At 37.6% G+C, this 20,223-nt stretch overlaps 1 protein-coding gene across 4 annotated transcripts in view; it reads right to left on the bottom strand.

Moving 5' to 3' along the window:
* Positions 1-20,223, bottom strand: part of ADAM23 (ADAM metallopeptidase domain 23) — a 215,902-nt gene that overhangs the window by 8,486 nt on the left and 187,193 nt on the right. For 2 of the 4 annotated variants that reach the window (XM_060194041.1, XM_060194042.1), the window contains exons 23-24: positions 19,138-19,306; positions 18,349-18,460 (exon numbers count right to left, since the gene is read on the bottom strand). In XM_060194041.1, coding sequence (XP_060050024.1) covers positions 18,349-18,460; positions 19,138-19,306 — 281 coding nt within the window. Of the gene's footprint in view, positions 1-3,471; positions 3,563-7,617; positions 8,145-18,348; positions 18,461-19,137; positions 19,307-20,223 lie in introns of those variants that run through there. The other 2 variants (XM_007520191.3, XM_060194043.1) reach the window with 2 other exon arrangements.

Below are 20,223 nucleotides of genomic sequence, written 5' to 3' on the forward strand. Positions count from 1 at the left end.
CCCACTTCAGAAGAAATATAGTTGAAGTAAAGAACTATAAAGAAACGGCAGACGATATCAGGAGTGAGAACATTGCTGGATTTCTCATGAACATCTTAACAGGTCATGCAAACTATGACACTTCTGCAACTAAACTATAGGAGTTACACCTTTAAAAGGGAGATAGGGAAAAGGCAACACTTCCTCTGAGCAGCTTACCTATCTCTCCTTCATAAAAATGGTTTGCATCCTCAAATTATTCAGGTTAACTCACTAATTTCTCTGCTGGTAATAACCTGATTTCAGAAGAAATTTCTTTTCTTAAATATTTTATCACTTTTTAAAATTATCTTTATTTATTGGATAGAGATAATCAGAAATCAAGAGGAAAGGAGGGGATAGAGAGGGAGAGACAGTGAGACACCTGCAGCCCTGCTTCACCACTTGCAAAGCATTCCCTCTGCAGGTGGGGACAGGAGACTTGAACCCGGGTCCTTGCACATTGTAACATGTTTGCACAACTAGATGTGCCACCACGCAGTCCCCTAGGAATTTCTAATAGTCCTTTCCAGCAGTCTCTTTTACAAGCCATTTTCAGCTGTCTGCTTCTATAAAGGCACCCCTTCTATCTTTGCTATGAACTCAAAGAAAAAAAAAACTCAGCAGTGTTGGGATAATTTCTAAACCAATGATCTCCAATTATCCCTAGTGATGAGAAAAACTAAACTCAGCACCGTTTTGTTGAACAGTAAAATAGTTATTTACTGGTTTGTATAAGCCAGATAGTTACCATTAAAACCTAAAGCAAATTCAGATCATTCCTAGGTAGCAGGAAACACCTTATCAGAAATTGAGCTGCTAAAGTTTCATGTTTAAGAAAGTTTTTTTTGTGGGGGGGCATGATATACTTACTTCACACTAGTGGGTGCCATTATACAGTGCTTCCCTTCTTAGTGATGATTAGGATGACAGGGCATGAGAAGAGGCATTGCTTAAACTCAGCAGAACATAGCTGTCACAGCACACCCACTTCTTGGTTGGCTGACGCTGTTCCTCACTCCCCTTAATTTTTTGATACTTTTGTTCCGAAGATTAGACAGAGCTCCCAGACATAAACAATCTTTACAGGGCCTAATCCACTTATATACACAGCAATAAAGGCTTTTCCATCTTTCCCCAAAGACACATGCAATTCAAGCTGTGAGCTAGGCCAGGCCACTGTTTTGAGGTCCTGCTACAGATAATCCTCTTTTCTCCAAATGCTGAAATGGTAAATTTAGCATTGTGTGTGGCTACACGGGATAAATGCACAGTAGACTCTTCCAGGTCTGTAAACATAAGTTTTGAATGCCAACGAGGGGTCATTCTAAGCATGGGTCAAACTTATTTTTCTTAAGACAGATTGATGAAAAAGTTCAAGGCAACTTTATTAAATAATAACATCATACCATGGGCTACTCCTTCGCAAACTCACTTTTTCTTTTTAAAGCTATGAGATCCAAATAAGTTTTTATTTGAACTTGCTGTGTCCAAACAAAAATAAGTCCTTTTTTTAAGGTGCCAAATGAATAATTCATTTTCTGAGTGATATCTTATTAATATCATATACAAATTAATATGTGAGTTGCCCATTTTTTGTGTTAGTGTGTGTGTGTGTGTGTGTTTGGAAGAAATCTGACACCAAAACTATTACTTTACTAAACAAATTCACTTTCATATATATCTCTGTACAACAGTATCATTTGACAATACCTTCCAAGTTGAAGCCACTATGGGATACAGTCTTCAGTTGGATCCCTAGTTTTCTAAGCCCCAAACAAAACAAAACAAGACTATAGGCTTATTCATGAACACTTACTATGATAACTAGCAGAAAGTGTTAAATTTATTTATGTCACTTTTGTGTTTGTATGTCATTTTAAAATAATAAATTTTAGCTGGTTTAAATAAAGCGAATTTGGGATTCCAGATATAAAATAACATGAAGTTCATAATTAAGGTGATTATTCAAGTAGAAAACTTCCTCTATTATTGAGGAACCACATGAAGATAGTGTAGATTTGAATTTGAGTAATGGTCAACTTTTCATTTAAATTTGCTTCAAAATGTTTGGCTGAAGCAAATTTGTCACAGGGAATAAGGCCCTGTCTATAAATTATGATATAGTATTCAAGTCATAGCATGAAAAGAGATAAAAATTATTCAAATTAATCTGAGGTATGTAAATATTCAAACTGGGCAAATTAAGTTCACTATTTTTATCATAATAGAAGTTTATTTGTTATTATCTGGTGTGTCTGTTTAAACAAACTCAGTTTGGTAATCAAAATATACCCTAAGCTAAAAAGTCACTATTATAATAAACCTGATCAATAGGTTAGTATTAGCAGTTCATTGTAAAGTATTATGTCTTACAAAGGCACATATTTCAAATCTGAATGTGTGGGGGGGACAGACACACATGGTTGAGTGCATCTGGGTTCGAGCCCCTGCTCCATACCTACAGGAGGGAACACTTCATGAGCAGTGGAGCAGGTCTGTGGGTGTTTTTTTCTTTCTTTCTCTCTCTCTCTAGTCTCTCCCCTCTCAATTTCTCTTTGTCCTATCAAATAAAATAGAATGGGGAAAAAATGAAGGAAGAAAGAAAGACAGTAAGAAAGGGAGAAAGAAAGAAAGGAAGGAAGAAAGAAAGAAAGAAAGAAAATTAAGGCCACTAGGAGTGGTGGTAGTCCCAGCAATAATCCTGGTGGCAAAAAACAAACAAACAAACAAAAAAACCCCACCAAAACCAAAACCTCAATGTGAAGCCAACTCAGTTAGTTGTGGAATTAAAACTTTAAAATGTGTTTTTCTAAAACAATGCAGATTTTTTCAAATCAAAAACTACATATGTTACATGTGAAAAGCGATGACCAGTCACTCAGGTTGTGAAAATTTGTGAACGTCACTAGACTATCAAGTGTACAACAGACATGAGGAGGACTAGGAGACGGTACAGTGGTTCTGCAAACTAGGCTTGAGCACCTGAGGTTCCAAGGTCCCAGGCTCACACCCCAGCAACACCTTAAGCCAGAGCTGAGCAGTACTCTGGTTAGAAAAAAAAAACAAAATAAACAGAAACCAGAAACAAGCTATGTATATCCACTTATTTCCACCCACATATTTTCCTTGATTATCTGTGTAGATATAAGTGTGTCTCAGAATTCTTGCTCCCAGTAGCTGGCATGGACTCTTAATAGAGAACTTTTGCTTTGTTCTCAAGCTAGTACTTGTGAATTCTTTACACATTTCGTGTTTTTCTACTTACCTAAAGATGATATGACTGATCTCATGTTTCTTCTTTTCTAACCCATTTCTGAATAAAGACTTTGATTTTTTAACAGGTCTATAGCTAAAACTTAGAATCTTGTAGCAGGAACTCAAAACCTGGTTATGTAAGCAGAAAAGAGAAGTGCCAGAGCCACTGAGAAGAAGACATGCGGCATTGCTTACTTAAATCCCCATCCTGTGCCCCCAAGGACAATAGCTGCTACCAGGATGGCACCAGCGATGGAGCCTATTATGAGATTGGTGGCACTAGGACCTGTGACAAAGGATCATGGGAAGAAAGTCATATAAGCCAACCACTTTCAATACCACAAGGGAAAGGCAGAAAGTAAATACCCTGTGTAAACAATTGCTAAACACTTAAATTGCCTTGATTTACTTAGCTTGATTGCATTTTAGAATGCCCTCGGTAGCTATGGCCTGGCTATGGATGCCTTAGACTCTAAAGCTGCTATACTATTGACCATAAAGTTCCATTAAATTCATCTTATACAGTATTGGAGACAAACATGCCCAGACTGCCGTCACTGCATATCTTTCTTCTTTTCCTCCACTTCCCAGTATCACAAATCAAACAAGTAAAACAGTATGCAAAGAACATAGCCACACTGATTGATCTAACTAGGAAATCAGAGCATAAAATGATGGAACATTTTTCTACTACAGTGGTCTTTCAGGTAGCATATAAAGTTGTTTCAGTGTGAAATATTTCTAGGGTCTGCTTGGAGACAATGAAAACTGAAAAGTCAGAAGGCAGTCTGCGAAGTGACATGGTGGCTAATGTGTTGGACTCTCAAGTATGAGGTCCTGAGTTTAAGCCCCAGAACTGTATGTGGCAGAGTGATGGTTTTCACTCTCTGTGTCTCTCTCTTTCCTTTCTCTCCCTCCATTTTGCTCTCTCACTAATAACTAAATAAATAAATCAGTTTTAAAGGGAAATCAGGGGACATTATCAATATAGACCTGACTTTGTAGACTTGTTCTCTAACATAAATGTCTTCACCATACAGGCACACGGGGTGTTTCAACAGTAAAACATGGTCCCAAAGGCAAGAGAAACGAAAGCACAAAACTCAGCTAAAGGGCCAAGCAGTGGCACACTTGGTTAAGCACACACATTACAGTGTGCAAGGGCCAGTGTTCTAGCTCCTGGTCCCTGCCTGCAGGAGGAAAAGCTACATGAGTAGTAAATCAGGGCTGCCGGTGTCTCTGTCTCTTTACCTCTCTATCTCCCTCTCCCCTCTCAATTTGTCGCTGTTTCTATCCAATAATAAATGAATAAATAAAAATTAAAAAAAGAAAAACTCATTTGAGTAATACTGAGGAACTGGAAGAAAAGAAGATTTGAGTGAGATTATCTTTCCAGTTCCCATTTACTACTGAGAGAAATTTGAGACTTTGGAGATATATTAAAGAGGGAGGGGCAGAAAGGACAGCAAGAAAATGTAAAGTGAAGTTTCTACCCACAGCCTGAGTAAGAGTTGAAATGTTCTCCAATAAACCCTCTCCACACAGATACAAAACCCTTCCTTTCATTACTTTCAAACACAGTCAACATTTATATTTGGCAATTTGAATCCTAACTATACATCCCTGCTCCAGAAGTCACAAGGTCAATTTCAGTAGTTCCCTGAACGTCCTCAAGTTTGTGCAGATACTCATTTCTGTGTTAAAAAGAAATTCTCTTTTCTGCTCACATCAGTGCCCTCGAACTGTGTACATAAATGGATGTCACCTTCAGCAACACTAAAATTGTGTGGGCCATTATGTTTGTCCTTAGAAGTCACCCCTGTTGGGAAGTCTGAGTGGAAGGAAGGAGTCCTGTAATCTCTTCAGGCTCCTGGACTTGTGATACATGTCTAATTATGTCTAATCACAGCAGGTCAAAAGAACACAAACTCAGAGGTCATTAGCAATACACCAATCACAATGAAAATAACCATATTTTGAATATTTTCCATGTGCCAGGTGCAGTTCTGAGCACTTGACATAAAACTCATTTGATCCTCACAGAAACCATATGAGGTAGGAACTATGGCTATTCCTGCTGAATAGGTGAAATAGAAGACTTCTAGAAGCTAAAAAAATGACAAGAGGCAAAATCTAAACACAGATTTGTTTGACTGATTTTTAACTTTATACTATACATTGATTATCAACCCCATACAGCTCACATGTCAAGCCTGGCTCCAACGCATGTCTTTATTAAGAAATTTTATTGGAACACAGTCACACTCATCTGTTTGTATTGTTTATGGCTGTTTTCATGCTAAGACAACAGAATTTCCAGGTTATGACAGAAACCTAGTAGCCTGCAGGGTCAAACAAATTACTAACTGGCCCTTTATAGAAAGTTTCCTAGCTCCAGCTCTCTAAAAACAGCATTCTATCTCTATACATAGCCTCCTCACGTTTTAATAGAAAGTCAGGTTTTTTTTTTGGTACAATCTGCATATGTTATACTTTAGAAATTATTTTTTACTTCACTAGCTCAGAAAACAAAGCCTGTTGTTGTGTAATCAATGGATAATGTGGGAGAAGTGATTTCTGATTTATAACCATCAGTATAATTAAACAATGGACATACAAGCAATAAAACCCCTGTCCAAAAAAAAAAAAGACGTAATGACTATAGTATCAGTTACACTAGGAAGTGTTAAAGCAATTTATATTATGTGGGCTTATAACATTTATGTTTTTAGTAATTATGACAAAATTTTAGCATTTAGTGGGGAAAAAGTTAACCAGTAGATAAAAAGTATAAAAGCCAGAAATGAATGACAAATCTGTTTTTACAAAAAATAAATAAATTTATATATATATGAACTTACCTGTCACAATCAGAAATAGCCACAAAATACAACATTAGGAAAAGGATGAATAGAAATGAGTGCAGGTAACAAGGACCATGCTTTACATTAAAAGTCTTGGATTCTGCTTATCTCTGAGACTCTAGGGAAAATATTAAAATTCATCTCTTCAGGCAGAACATTACAGCACAACACAATTATGGTAAAAAAATCTAAAAATGGATTTTGGAATGGTTTTTGACTACTACCTTTCTTCAAGGGGCAATTTCACATAAATGTCCTATGTAATCTTTCCCTTGGGAAAAGAAAGCTACTTTGCTATGTAATATAATCAAGAGACTCAAGAGAAATATTATATAACAAATTCCTTGTTTACCATAAATGTGTTCCCTCTGTCATTTCTTTTCCTTCTTTGATTTTTTTCAATCTTTCTTTATTTACTTGTTGAATAGATACAGCCAGAAATTGAGAGGGAAGAGGAGGATAGAGAGGGAGAGAGACAGAGAGACACCTGTAGCCCTATGTGACCACTTGCAAAGCTTTCCTCCTGCAGGTGGGGACTGGGGACTCAAACCTGGGTCTTTGTACATTGTAAACGTGTGCACTCAACCAGGTATGCCACCGCCTGGCCCGTCATTCATTTTCTAACAAATCAGGTGAATGAAAACAGCTATTCCAACACGTCAAGCTTTCCTTGGGTTACGTAGCTACTCTGTCCTCACCAAGAGGATGTGATTTAGAAGATCAAGCATGCTCTCTCTATCCAGGAAAGGGAAGGTTAAGCTCATCTTCAATACAAAGTGTTATCTATGGATTCTCTCCCCCTCTGCAAGCTATTTTAGTGCCTGTATCTCTGGTCCCAGTATATAAAAATAGCATTTATATACTGCAAGTAATAGGGCTAAAGAGGACTGTGAGTGATGTTAATAGCATGTCCATGGTTTGGGCTAGTTGATTAGTGCACATCTGTTGATACTAGGCCATTGTGAAGTCTTAAGTCACCAAAGTGAATGGAAAAGACACTATATAAATGGAGGGATTTCTGTGATTATAAATGGGTTCTCGAATTAGATAGAGGGGACAAGCCTGGTCATCTTTTAGCCGACAAATAAGAGATTTCATTAAGGCAGTATTCCACAGAGATGGGACAGCTATTCTGAGAATGTGGGTCAGTCCAGAGCAGTCCAAATAAAGGCACCAGCAGGCAGTGGCTCTGTGAGAGCTCAATGAGTAGGTGACACCCAGTACACTTGATTCTAAACTGGCAACGTTAGCGACCAAGTATTATATAACTATTTATTTAACGTGTTAAAGCCTCGGATTAGTTATCTTCATTTCTAATGCTACTTCTTCCCATTAATGTAAACTTTTAATTGAAATAAATGGCCTATTTTATAAGAAGACACAGTATCTACAATAACATTTTTTAAAAAAATATCCTTTAAAGGATGAAGTCGAAGTCTCCTTTATCACTTGAAAAAAAATGGAGAAAATGTTAGTGGCTATCATTCAGTTTAATTTTAAAAGGACACAAATTATTGATAATTCCTCATTGAATATGTAGCTTTGACTGTTACTTAACATCATTATAAGAATACTAATAAATACAAAATATCTTTTGTGAATGGCAAAAATCACAATTTATTTTAAAATTACTTTGACAAATGGAAGAGTAATAGAAGCTTTGGGCCACTGCCTTAACTGTGAAGACATTATAAGCACCCCAGTAATATTTTATGCCCCACATTGTTCCAGACAGGAGAAGGTTCTCCACTGCACAAGAAAACCACATGACACAAACACATCCAAATCACAGCACAAGTTGCACTACCACAGGAAACACAGCAATGAGACAGTACATGGGTGGTGGGGGTCAAGGGTCAGCTCACATACCAGGAACCAGACAGAAACACTCTGAAACTCAGAAGGATGCTTACTCTATTCCCCACCCTGTGCCTCCAAAAATCACCCCCAGGGCCAGAATAGTGCCTGCCACGGCACCTATTAGCCTGCTTGTGGCCATGTTCACTGTGTGGAGGGAAAAATGGAGATTTTTTTTTAACAGAGGACATTTATTACACACTCATTTCACTGATAAACAAAGTAATATATGCAGGAAATGCTTTGGAAGTCAACTCAACATTGAGGTTTTTGTCTTAAGACTTGCAATTAGGATCTATCATATATTGCAGATATATGAAGATGTTTTTGAATTTGCCATCAAACTTGACCACTCCTACCTTAAAATACATCTCGGGTACTATCAAACACATTAGGACTACATTTGAGTGATAGTGCCTACAGGGAACAAGGTAAAATTAAGGTGAGAAGAAGTTACATCTATTAAAAGCAATTCTAAAAATTCTTACAATTTTAAAAGAATATCTTTAAAAGTTAATGCATTTTCATCGAGAGATTTATTTTACCTGAAAAATAATATTTCAATTAACTCTGCAATTTTAGGTTTCTGTCATAGTATTGGGGTATATGCTTATAACCTCTAGTGTGCATGTGATGAGAGAAAGGCAAGATGAAGTTCAATGCTGAAGCCAAGGAAAATTACTTCAGATTGAATATGTGTGTCTGTGCACATAGGAGCGTGTAGACATATGTGCACTCTATTAAGATTGAATATGTGTGTCTGTGCACATAGGAGCATGTAGACATATGTGCACTCTATTAAGATTGAATATGTGTGTCTGTGCACATAGGAGCATGTAGACATATGTGCACTCTATTTCACTTTTATAAACCAAAAGTGTTGACTTTAAATCGCTTTACCAACACGCATCAAAATTAGCTTTGACAACACTTCATTCATACAAATTGTGTGCTAGGAGACATGGTTCAACAAAACAAAGAATCATGACACAAAGTCACAATTTTCTCATTTGCTTGTCTGTGAAATATCTTCCTAAAGAGGAGAGAACTGGAGATACCTAGCCCTGTGAGCAACCATGCAAATACTCTGCTTTGTCACAAGGCAAATAATGTCAATGAGAGATTCTAGTGTAACCATTAATAAAGCACAACCTGCGAGTTCTTTAAAAAAAAAAAAAAGAATGATGGAGGAAACAACAGCAAACACAAGAACTACTGGATGTGTTAAAGGAAAAGAAAAGAAGACTGACAGGTAAGGTGGTGGCAATATTTCCAAGCATGATAGTGCAAAATATGGAAACAAAAGGGGCTCTATATGCAATATCTTATTCTTAAGACCTTAGAAAACCATTCTCCCTCTATATTTCCCCCTCCTCTCTCAATTTTTCTTTGTCCTGTCAAGTAAAAAATGGCCACGAGCAGCAGTGGATTTTTAGTGCTGGCACTGAGCCCCAGTGATAACCCTGGAGGAGAGAGAGGGAGAGAGAGAGAGAGAGAGAGAGAGAGAGAGAGAGAGAGAGAGAGAGAGAGAGAGAGAAGCGGGAAGGGAAGGGGAAGGAAGGGAAGGGAAGGGGAGGGGAGGGGAGGGGAGGGAAGGGAAGGGGAGGGGAGGGGAGGGGAGGAGAGGGAAAGGGAGGGAAGGGGAGGGGAGGGAAGGGGAGGGGAGGGGAGGGAAGGGAAGGAGAGGTAAGGGAAGGGAAGGGAAGGGAAGGGAAGGGAAGGGAAGGAGAGGGAAGGGAAGGGAAGGGAAGGGAAGGGAAGGGAAGGAGAGGGAAGGGAAGGAGAGGGAAGGGAAGGGAAGGAGAGGTAAGGGAAGGGAAGGGAAGGAGAGGTAAGGGAAGGGAAGGGAAGGAGAGGTAAGGGAAGGGAAGGGAAGGAGAGGGAAGGGAAGGGAAGGAGAGGGAAGGGAAGGGAAGGGAAGGGAAGGAGAGGTAAGGGAAGGGAAGGGAAGGAGAGGTAAGGTAAGGTAAGGTAAGGGAAGGGAAGGGAAGGGAAGGGAAGGGAAGGGAAGGGAAGGGAAGGAGAGGTAAGGGAAGGGAAGGGAAGGGAAGGAGAGGTAAGGGAAGGGAAGGGAAGGGAAGGGAAGGGAAGGGAAGGGAAGGGAAGGGAAGGGAAGGGAAGGAGAGGTAAGGGAAGGGAAGGGAAGGGAAGGGAAGGGAAGGGAAGGGAAGGGAAGGGAAGGGAAGGGAAGGAGAGGTAAGGGAAGGGAAGGGAAGGGAAGGGAAGGGAAGGGAAGGGAAGGGAAGGGAAGGGAAGGGAAGGGAAGGGAAGGAGAGGGAAGGGAAGGGAAGGGAAGGAGAGGGAAGGGAAGGGAAGGGGAGGGGAGGGGAGGGAAGGAGAGGTAAGGGGAAGAGGGAAGGAAATGGAAAACCACTGCTGGGGTTGAGCAGTGGCATTTGATCAAGTGCACACATTATAGGGCACAAGGACCCAGGTTCACGTCCCCAGCCCCCACCTGCAGTAGGGAAGCTTAACAAGTGGTGAAACAAGTGCTTTAGGTGTGTCTTCCACTCTTCCTTCCCTCTCAGTTTCTCTCTGTATCTATTCTAAATAAATACATAAATATTAAAAGGAGAACCATTGATTTCTGCATCCTAAATTAACTAAGGTAAAGTATAGCATTCTTTTTCACTTAAGTCTTAGATGTTGTCTTCCATAACTAAAATACACAAAATACTATTGCCTCTTCAATTTTTATTTCAGTCTTATATTATACACTGCAGGAAATGGCTGTAAAATGTGATAGTAAATATAATTTCAAAATTACAATAATTATGACTAAAAAATAACAATTTAACAAGATTTTCTCACTACGGAATCAAGAGAACTAGTCAGTCCATCCTTCATGTACGTATTTGAAACGTAAGAGGAACAAGATATTTCTGCATAGCTTCAAACTTGTATTCAAGAAAACAAATTGTCTAAAACCTCTGCTGAGAAAAAAAAATCATTATCTCCAAATTTTCAACTGCTAAGTATTCTTAACACCAAAGCAAGAGAAAATTAAGTGAGAAAAGAGCTTTTTACAAGAGTATCCTCACCCCTCTTTGTCCTCTCCCTCTCTCTCACCACAGTGAAAATAGACATAAAATTTATTTGATTCTCTCTCTCACCACAGTGAAAATACACATAAAATTTATTTGATTCCATATCATGATAATTAGCATGGGTACCTCTGCCAGTTATGATACAACCTGTTTTCAAAGTGACATGAATTCATTAAGTGGCTTACAGGTCGGTGGATTTTTACAGAGAACAGATTTGAAAACCGAGGTCTCTATTGTTTGCCACAACTACAAGGAATTCATCATCTCTCTGGGGAAAAAAAAAATCTTGAACTGTTGATGGACTATCTCGCATCTTCCTTCCATCTTTTTTTTTTTTTTTTTTTTTTTTTTTTGCCTCCAGGGTTATTGCCGGGGCTCTGTGCCTGCACCACGAATCCACTGCACTTGGAGACCATTTTTTCCCCTTTTGTTGTTTTATCATTGCTGTGGTTATTATTATTATTGTTATTGCTGTCGTTGGATAGGACAGAGAGAAATCGAGAGAGGAGAGGAAGACAGAGGGGGAGAGAAAGATAGACACCTACAGACCTGCTTAACTGCCTGTGAAGAGACTCCCCTGTAGGTGGGGAGCCGGCCTTGAACCGGGATCCTTACACCGGTCCTTGTGCTTTGCGCCATATGCGCTTAACCCGCTGCACTACCATTCACCTCCCTTTTCCTTCCATCTTACTGTTTCTATTTTACTTCTGTTCTACTTAACTATTGATTCACTCATTTGTTATCTACAAAGTGCCTTCTGCTGTGGTGGTTGTTCTAGGAACTCTGCAGGGCACAGGGTGACGTGTTGCATTCTACCAGCTGTGGAAATGCAACTCTCAGAGATATATTAAGAACACAATCCTCATATTAGAAACTTACCTTTGCTCCCTAACTTTTTGATACAACTTACCTTTTATACCACCCTGTTTGTAGACATGAGCAAACCTAACAGTATGTTTTTGCTTATTTTTTTCTCATTTATTTCTAGTGCTTGTTAGCTTTTTTTTAAAATAATTTAACTTAAGTCTTTTATTATTGGATAGAGACAGAGAGAAATTGAGAGGGCAGGGGAGATAGAGAGGGAACGAGACAGAGAGACACCTGCAGCCCTGCTTCACCACTCCTGAAGCTTTTCCCCTGTAGATGTGCTTGCTAGCTTATTACCACTTTTTTTTCTCTTGTTCCCTGCTATATTAGGGTCAGATAAACTAAAAGGGAGAAATCTGAATCATTATATAACATTAATATACAGACTATACATTATACAAACTCTTCTCAGAATTTCTATTTTAATATGTAAAATTCTTTCAGAGATAAGTCACGCTTCAGACATATACAAACTGAATGGTTATTTTTCTTAGTTTCAAAAAGTTTCTAAAAATAGGAAAGTACATTATTTTGTCCATGTGAATCATGTGAGCCAAAAGGACTGCAAGTCTTAATACTTCAAAGACAGAAGACATCAAAGGCATCATTTGTACTATGTTGAACCAAAGTCCTTTCAGCAGGGATCTATTATTATCTAAAACTTAAGATTTGAAATATACTCTTTATATTTTGGTATTATATGCAGACACTATATAGCTTAATGTTTCAATATATTAAACATACACTCAGAATTTATTACTTACTTGCAAAAAGTTAAAAAAATTAAGTTCATCTTAGATACACTGAGACAAATGTAAAAAAAAAGAACAAAAATTGCTTCATATAAAAGTATTATTTCAAGCACTGTTGTCAATAAAGAGATCAGAATTGTTCTGAAATTCAATAAATTAAGCTAAGAACTACGGAAAATAACAAAGCTTAGTGAATCATTGAGTTATTCAGGAGATCACTACCAGTGAGAGTAACTAAGTGAAATGTGAGCATAGTCATATATAATAACTATAATGTCTAATCTATTTACCTCAATGGCAAAAATCAAAAATTTACAGTCACAAAGGAAGTCACCAAAGATATATGCAAAAGGTTGAATAATGTACAATGTACTGAGACAGAGAAATTATTACTTTCAAAATAGTAAATGCTAGTAATATAATAGTTCTTCTGGCAAATAATGGAGAAGCATTCATGTAGAAAACTATTTCATGAATGAAATAAAATCCAATAGGAAGACATGTTTTTTTTTAAGTTCTTGCTCATTTTTTTTCACTTTGTCTTCTTCCTTGTCTTTTAATAATTTTGATCTAGAAATCTGGGGCAAATTGTGAGTCAACAGTGAACAAATTCAGTGAATATAGAGTATCTTCAAAGACAAACACTTCATGTGAGTTTTCAGTTCCTACTTGGATAGAGAAACTGATTTTTTTTTTTCCTACTGGAACACTAATCAGTTCTGGCTTTTCGTGGCACCAGGAACTGAACAAGGCTGAATTTTTATTCTTCCAGAAACTTAGAATTATGATAAATGAAACACCCAAAGCATATTGGCTCATTTCCAATATCTTCAAGTCAGTGATAACAGATTGACAGAATTTGCCTATTTTTATAATCTAGTCTTGATCCAAACGGTGGCAGATGGGTATTAATGTATCTTCCAAGCCCATGTTCATGACAAAAAGGCAGTGCTTTCATTTTACTTCTGAATTTTTCCCCCTTATAACAGAATCACATTGAAATTAAATAACCTAGATAATTTTAATATTCTTTAACTGTATTTGCACACAAAATCCTTCACAGATAAGACAGGCCACACCACTGTGGCTGTAGCTCATTATATATGCTGATGATCTGGGGGTGTTTAAGCACTGTCCTTAATAAGGAAACTATCAACCTAACCAAGTCAATTCTGAAAAGGAATATACAGCTAGGTTGGGTAGTATCATACCTCAATCACTTTTTAAAAATATTTATTTATTTATTCCCTTTTGTTGCCCTTCATTGTTGTTGTAGTTATTATTGTTGTTGTCATTGGATAGGACAGAGAGAAATGCAGAGAGGAAGGGAAGACAGAGAGGGGGAGAGAAGGATAGACACCTGCAGACCTGCTGCACTGCTTGTGAAGCGACTCCCCTGCAGGTGGGGAGGCAGGGGCTCCAACTAGGATCCTTATGTCAGTCCTTGCGCTTTGCGCCATATGCGCTTAACCCGCTACCGCCCGACTCCTTTTAGATTATTTTTTTTTAAAAAATACTTATTTATTCCCTTTTGTTGCGCTTATTGTTTTATTGTTGTAGTTATTATTGTTGTTGTCATTAATGTCGTTGTTGGATAGGATAGAGAGAAATGGAGAGAGGAGGGGAAGACAGAGCAGGGAGAGAAAGGTGGACACCTACAGACCTTCACCGCTTGTGAAGTGACTCCCCTACAGGTGGGGGAGCCTGGGGCTCGAACCCGGATCATTATGCCGGTCCTTGCGCTTTGCGCCACCTGCACTTAATCTGCTGCGCTACTGCCCGACTCCCAGAGCCCACTTGTTACCCTGTGTGAAGACCTGGATTCAACAGTCAGTCTCCACTAGCAGAAGGGAAGCTTCACAAGAAATACAGCAATAATGCAGATGTCTCTCCATCCATCCATCCATCCATCCATCCATCCATCCATCCATCCATCCATCCATCCATCCAGTTAGCTATCTAGCTATCTCTATCACATCCTCTATCAAAGAAACAGGGATAAAGGCTGCCCACAACAGTGGAGTTGTGCAGGCACTTAACCTCAGCAATAACACTGCATATATATATATATGCAACAGATGCTGTTACAGAAAAAAAAAAAACTTCATATCTCACTAGTTGCTGAACTTAAAACCTGAAAAACTAAGGATCCCAGTTCGAGTCCCCGGCTCCCCACCTGCAGGGGAGTCGCTTCACAAGCGGTGAAGCAGGTCTGCAGGTGTCTACCTTTCTCTCCCCCTTCTCTGTCTTCCAATCCTCTCCAACAACAACATTAATAACAACAACAATAATAACTACAACAATAAAACAAGGGCAAAAAAGGAAATAATTAAATAAATTATTTATTTTTAAAAATTACTGTTTCAATACTTCGAGTATACTACCTGTTGTTACTCTTCAACAAGACAAAACAACAAAAGGTCAGTGAAAAATTAAAAAGCCATGAGCATATACCATTTCATTTTTTAATGCATTCTCAAAGACTAGTGATGTAACATTTATTGAGCACCTACTATGTGCTGAGGATATGCTGTTTTTTAAAAAAATAATAGTCAATAAATTTCTGCTATCTGGATAAAATTGGATCTGGATAAAACAGAATCTCTCTCTTATATTCTTTTTATCAGAATATAAAGAATTATAAAACTTAAAAAGTATTAAAAGCTTTACTTTTTTCTTTTTTTAAATTTTTTTATAAGTATCTTTATTTACTGGATAGAGACAGCCAGAAATCAAGAGGGAAGGGGAGGTAGAAAGACAGAGAAAAATAGATATATTCACAGCACTATTTTACCACCTGCCAAGCCAAGCTTTCCCCCTGCATGCAGGGAGCGGGGGCTCGAACCCAGGTCCTTGAGCACTGAAACATGTGTGCTCAACTAGGTGTGCCACGACCTGACTCCTCAAAAACTTCACTTTTGGTCTTTCCCACTTTAAGAGTATAATAACAGGTCTCCCTATACACTGATAGCATATTATTACAGACAGAGCTATTTTTAATTATACTAAAACTGTTCACAATTTGAAAATTTTAATCAACAAAAACTGCTCTTCATTTCTGTCAAGTAGTGACATTTTCAATTTAATCAAGAGGATATATTAGCATTGCAGCAGTTCAGCAATTTTAGAACTATGAAATACTGCTTTTCTAATTGTATTATTATGTTCATTGAAAATGAAAAATTATCTGCAATCTGGGAGGTGATGCAGTGGACAGAGTTGGACTCAAAGTCAGAGCTTTTGAGTTTGACCCTCATAATTGCATGTAAAGTAATTGCAGTGATGCCCTAGTGTTTTTTTTTTTCTCTCTCTCTCCCTCCCTCCCCCTTCCTCTCTCTGCTTGTCATAAATAAAAAGAAATCATACAAAAATGAAAAAGTATGATACACAACAAGAAAAAGGTATTTCAGAATGTTCATATTGCTTCCCTGTGCATTATGGGATGAAAGTACATGTTGATTTTCAATTTTTTATTTTTTTAAATTATTTTTTATTTTATTTTATTTTATTTTAGAAAGGAGACATTAACAAAATCATAGGATGGGGGGAGTACAACTCCACACAATTCCCACCACCCAATCTTTATATCCCACCCCCTCCCCGCTAGCTTTCCCATTCTCTATCCCTCTGGGAGCATGGACCCAGGGTCGTTGTGGGTTTTTAAATTTTATTTTAAATCTTTGCTTTATCTTGAAAAATTTCTACAATAAATATCTCTTGCTTGAATAATCACAGCGTTATTGTCAAAGGATAATATAAAACAGAACATATTGATTAGGGGCCAGGTGGTGGTGCACCTGGTTGAGTGCACATGTTACAATGCACAAGGACCCAGGTTTGAGCCCCCCGGTCTCTACCTGCAGGGGGAAAGCTTTGCAAGTGGTGAAGCGGGGCTGCAGGTGTCTCTCTGTCACTCCCCCTCATTATTTCCCCCTTCCCTCTCAATTTCTGGCTATCTCTATCCAATAAATAAATAAAGATAATAAAAAAATTTAAAAGAACATATTAATTGGAGAGGAAGCAAAAAAAAAAATTAAGTAAAAAGCAGTTGTGAATTCCATCTTTTCTAGAGTGTAGTTGTTGACTTTATGCCTCCAAAGAAGTTTGCTAGGCATGAGTTGTGACGGCAAGGGAGAAGAATCAACCAATTTACTAACTCTCTGTCCTAATGAGAAAAGACAGAGTCTAAGCTAATTCGTCTCTGCTGAGGCATCTTGATGCACCATTTAAAGAAAATAGCATCTATACCTTTAAGTGAATTACAGACACACTATGGAAAGAAAATCTGGAAAGAATGAGACTCTCCTTTTATCAAGCCAGATTTTTATTTTTTTCCTTCTAAATCTAACTTCTGAAGGTGGATCCAAGAATTTTTTGTTCCAGTTTTGAACTAACAAAAGACTAAATATAAAAGCATACTTGGTTCGCTTTTTAAAATAGGAGACTAGAAATAGATTGTGAGGGTGTGACTGTGACTCTTATAGAATTCTAATATCATGAGTATATTAAGAAAATGTATGAAAAGTGTTTTCACACACCCCCTATTACTGCACAATACACATGTATGCAAATCTTTCGAAATCTCTTCAGGAATTTAGGAGAATAAAGCTTCATGTGCTTTTGAAGTTATATTCTCCCTTACGGACATTACTCAATTTCAAAGAACTTAGAAGAACTTTCATCCAGGCCTAAGCAGGTTACAATACTATCACAACATGTATTTTCCTGCCTGTAGGAGAAATGAATGGCAGTTATTTATAAAATACTTCTAGCAGTACTGTAAAAAGAGCCTGCTATCGGGGTCACTGGAGTATATTAATTCTAGTGCTATCTTGGTTTCTCTGATAACATGCTATAGTAGCTGCCCCAAGCCTAATGCAACTGATGGCTTTACTAGATCTTTGAAAAATCATATGAAGGAGGGAGAATGAGGAGAATGATGCCATCATGACTACCATATCCGTGACAACATAGACTATGTATTGTAGTAGCGATGGCATGGAAGAAAGGTCAGATACTTGGTGCCTGGCACCTGTTGTGCTTCTGATATCCGATAACCTTAGGGTGTCGCTTGACCTCAGGACTTGGCTTTCTCCTATGTCAGGTGAAGATGATTCCAGGTGGCCGATGAAACTCTTAATTCCTCTCTGTTTAATGAATGGTTGAGATAAAGATCTAGACTGTCACTTTTTTTGTTTTGTTTTAAGAATTAAAGTTGTGTGATGAATTTCAATTTCTTCCTTATCCAAAATGCCTTTACAGTGAGAATAGATGACAACTATTTCCATATGGAGGAATTTAAATATTGATTAATGGTCAGGATCTCTTGTTAGTAAAAAAATATTTTGTTCACTAGGAAACTGGAATAACTTAGACAAGCTATAAAATAATTGATATTTGTGACCATAAAAAAATAATAAGATTTTAGGGAAAGATAGGAGACCAGAAGAAAAATAAATGGCTACTTTCACTTCTTTCTAACTTCAGTTCCAGATGGATTGGTAATTCAAGCAGGCTTTTCTATCTGATATACTAAGATCCTGTACTGTGCAGTAATATAAACTCCATGTATGAATGTAAAAAAAATTCTTACATGTCTCCCTTTAAAGCTATTCTTAGATTGGTATTACTGCGAGAGAGCCAATGAATTCAGAATGCAGGAATTGAAACTGAAATCACACAAACCCTTGGGTCCTTCATCCTTGGGGGGGTGAAGGTTCCTCACTGGATCCCGGATGCTACAGTCTGTCCCTGCCCAAGTAAAGTCACAGATACAGGTGGCTTCATTGCTACACACCTGTAAAGAACAAAGACAGAACATTTAATCCATTTAGAATAATTAATAAGGTGAGTACCAGACAGGGATAACAATATATAGGTCAGAATATTAAATGGTGGTTTTCAGTTAATTATAGAAAAATCAAAACAAAAATTAAAAGGAAGAATATTTTGATGTATGACTCATGATAACTATGTATGTACTGATATTCTCTTTATTTTATTGTTATTATTTTTAACCAGATCACCTCTTGCATGCATAACTCCACCACTGAATTATCTTTCCTGGTCCCATGTTGGTATTATTTAAGTACAATCTACAGTATTTTCAGAAGTAACTGCTCCTAGGTACATACTTTAAAACATATATGCTTGTTAATTCAAGATATTAACAGATACTATGCCCAAGAGATGCTGACAGAAGTTTAAAAAGACTGGGAGACATTGACCAAAATACTGTCTCTACTCCATAATAAATAATAAATAAAAAGTAAAAAAATAGTCAGTGGTTAAAAAAAAAAACCAAACTAAAACGTAACCAATGTGGGAGTTATTCTTAGCAGGTAAGAATATTAGGGGAGTAATCATTGTCAGGGCATACAGAGATAGTGGCAACAGTCAAGAGTAAATGTTTAACCACCGTTGAGTATCAGACTGCCAAAGAAGATATGAACTTGACCACTTTTATCTACTTACCCCATGGCCTGAACAGACTTTACCCTTGGAATCGAGTGGACAGCTGCTCATATTCAGAGCCTGAATCTGCAAGCACTTCCGGTCTAAACACATCATAGATGGGCCACATGGTGTTCCATCTTCTACATAACCCACATCTGTATCATCATCTAAAACCACATGGGCACCACTAGAAAGAAAGAGTCATCCATGGAATCATTAGCACCATAGTTCGAAACATAACATCACAATCAGGGAGGCTGCCCTTCATGAGTGAACGTGAAGAGACTTTTGCGGGCAACATAGTTTCTCTCCATTTTTCACTTCCTTTCCTCAGTAACAGAATATGCTGCATCAAACTCTCTTTCATTATCAGTGTACTTCACATCACCAGAAAGATAAATGTCAGACACAGAACTCTGATGTTGAGAACTGTGTGGAACTGCATCCCCGTTATTTTACAATCTTGTTCATCATTATTAAATCACTAATAAAAAATAATAAAGGTAATAAAAAATGTCAAATGTGCAAAGTGTGTTTTAAATCTTCACCTGCTTTGGAGACCAACACTGACAGAAAAGGTGCTTGCAAAGGAATAAGAGAAGCAGTCTGTTTTGTTTGTTTGTCTGCTTTGTCATTTAGATAGAAACAGAGGAGAGGGCCGGCCGAAGCAGAGAATGAAAGAAACCATGAACCAAAACTTCCTTCAATGTGGTGGGTTCAAAGCCAGGCCGCACAGCTGGCAAAGCAAAATATTATTCAGGTGAGCTACTTCACTGGTCCTCAACAGAAGAATTCTTATCTTCTTTCTCAAAGGCCTTCAGATGTGTATTAGTAGGGAAAAAAAGCAGATGTTGAGTGAAAACAGCTAATAAAAATACTTCAAAATTATTGTTATTAAATGATTGGATTCATCATTACTTTAAAAAGCAAACCTACTTCTTTTCCACCTATATTTAAACATTTTAAAAGTTAGGGACAATTTGAATAATAATCAATTCTGTAATAGCAGAGTATCTTGGTAACTATTTTTTTTTACAAATATATTAGTTTAGAATATAATTATATAATTTATATAATTTAATGAGGCCATTATATTTAAAAACA

Source organism: Erinaceus europaeus, chromosome 7, assembly GCF_950295315.1.
Source record: "Erinaceus europaeus chromosome 7, mEriEur2.1, whole genome shotgun sequence".
Taxonomy (NCBI): domain Eukaryota; kingdom Metazoa; phylum Chordata; class Mammalia; order Eulipotyphla; family Erinaceidae; genus Erinaceus; species Erinaceus europaeus.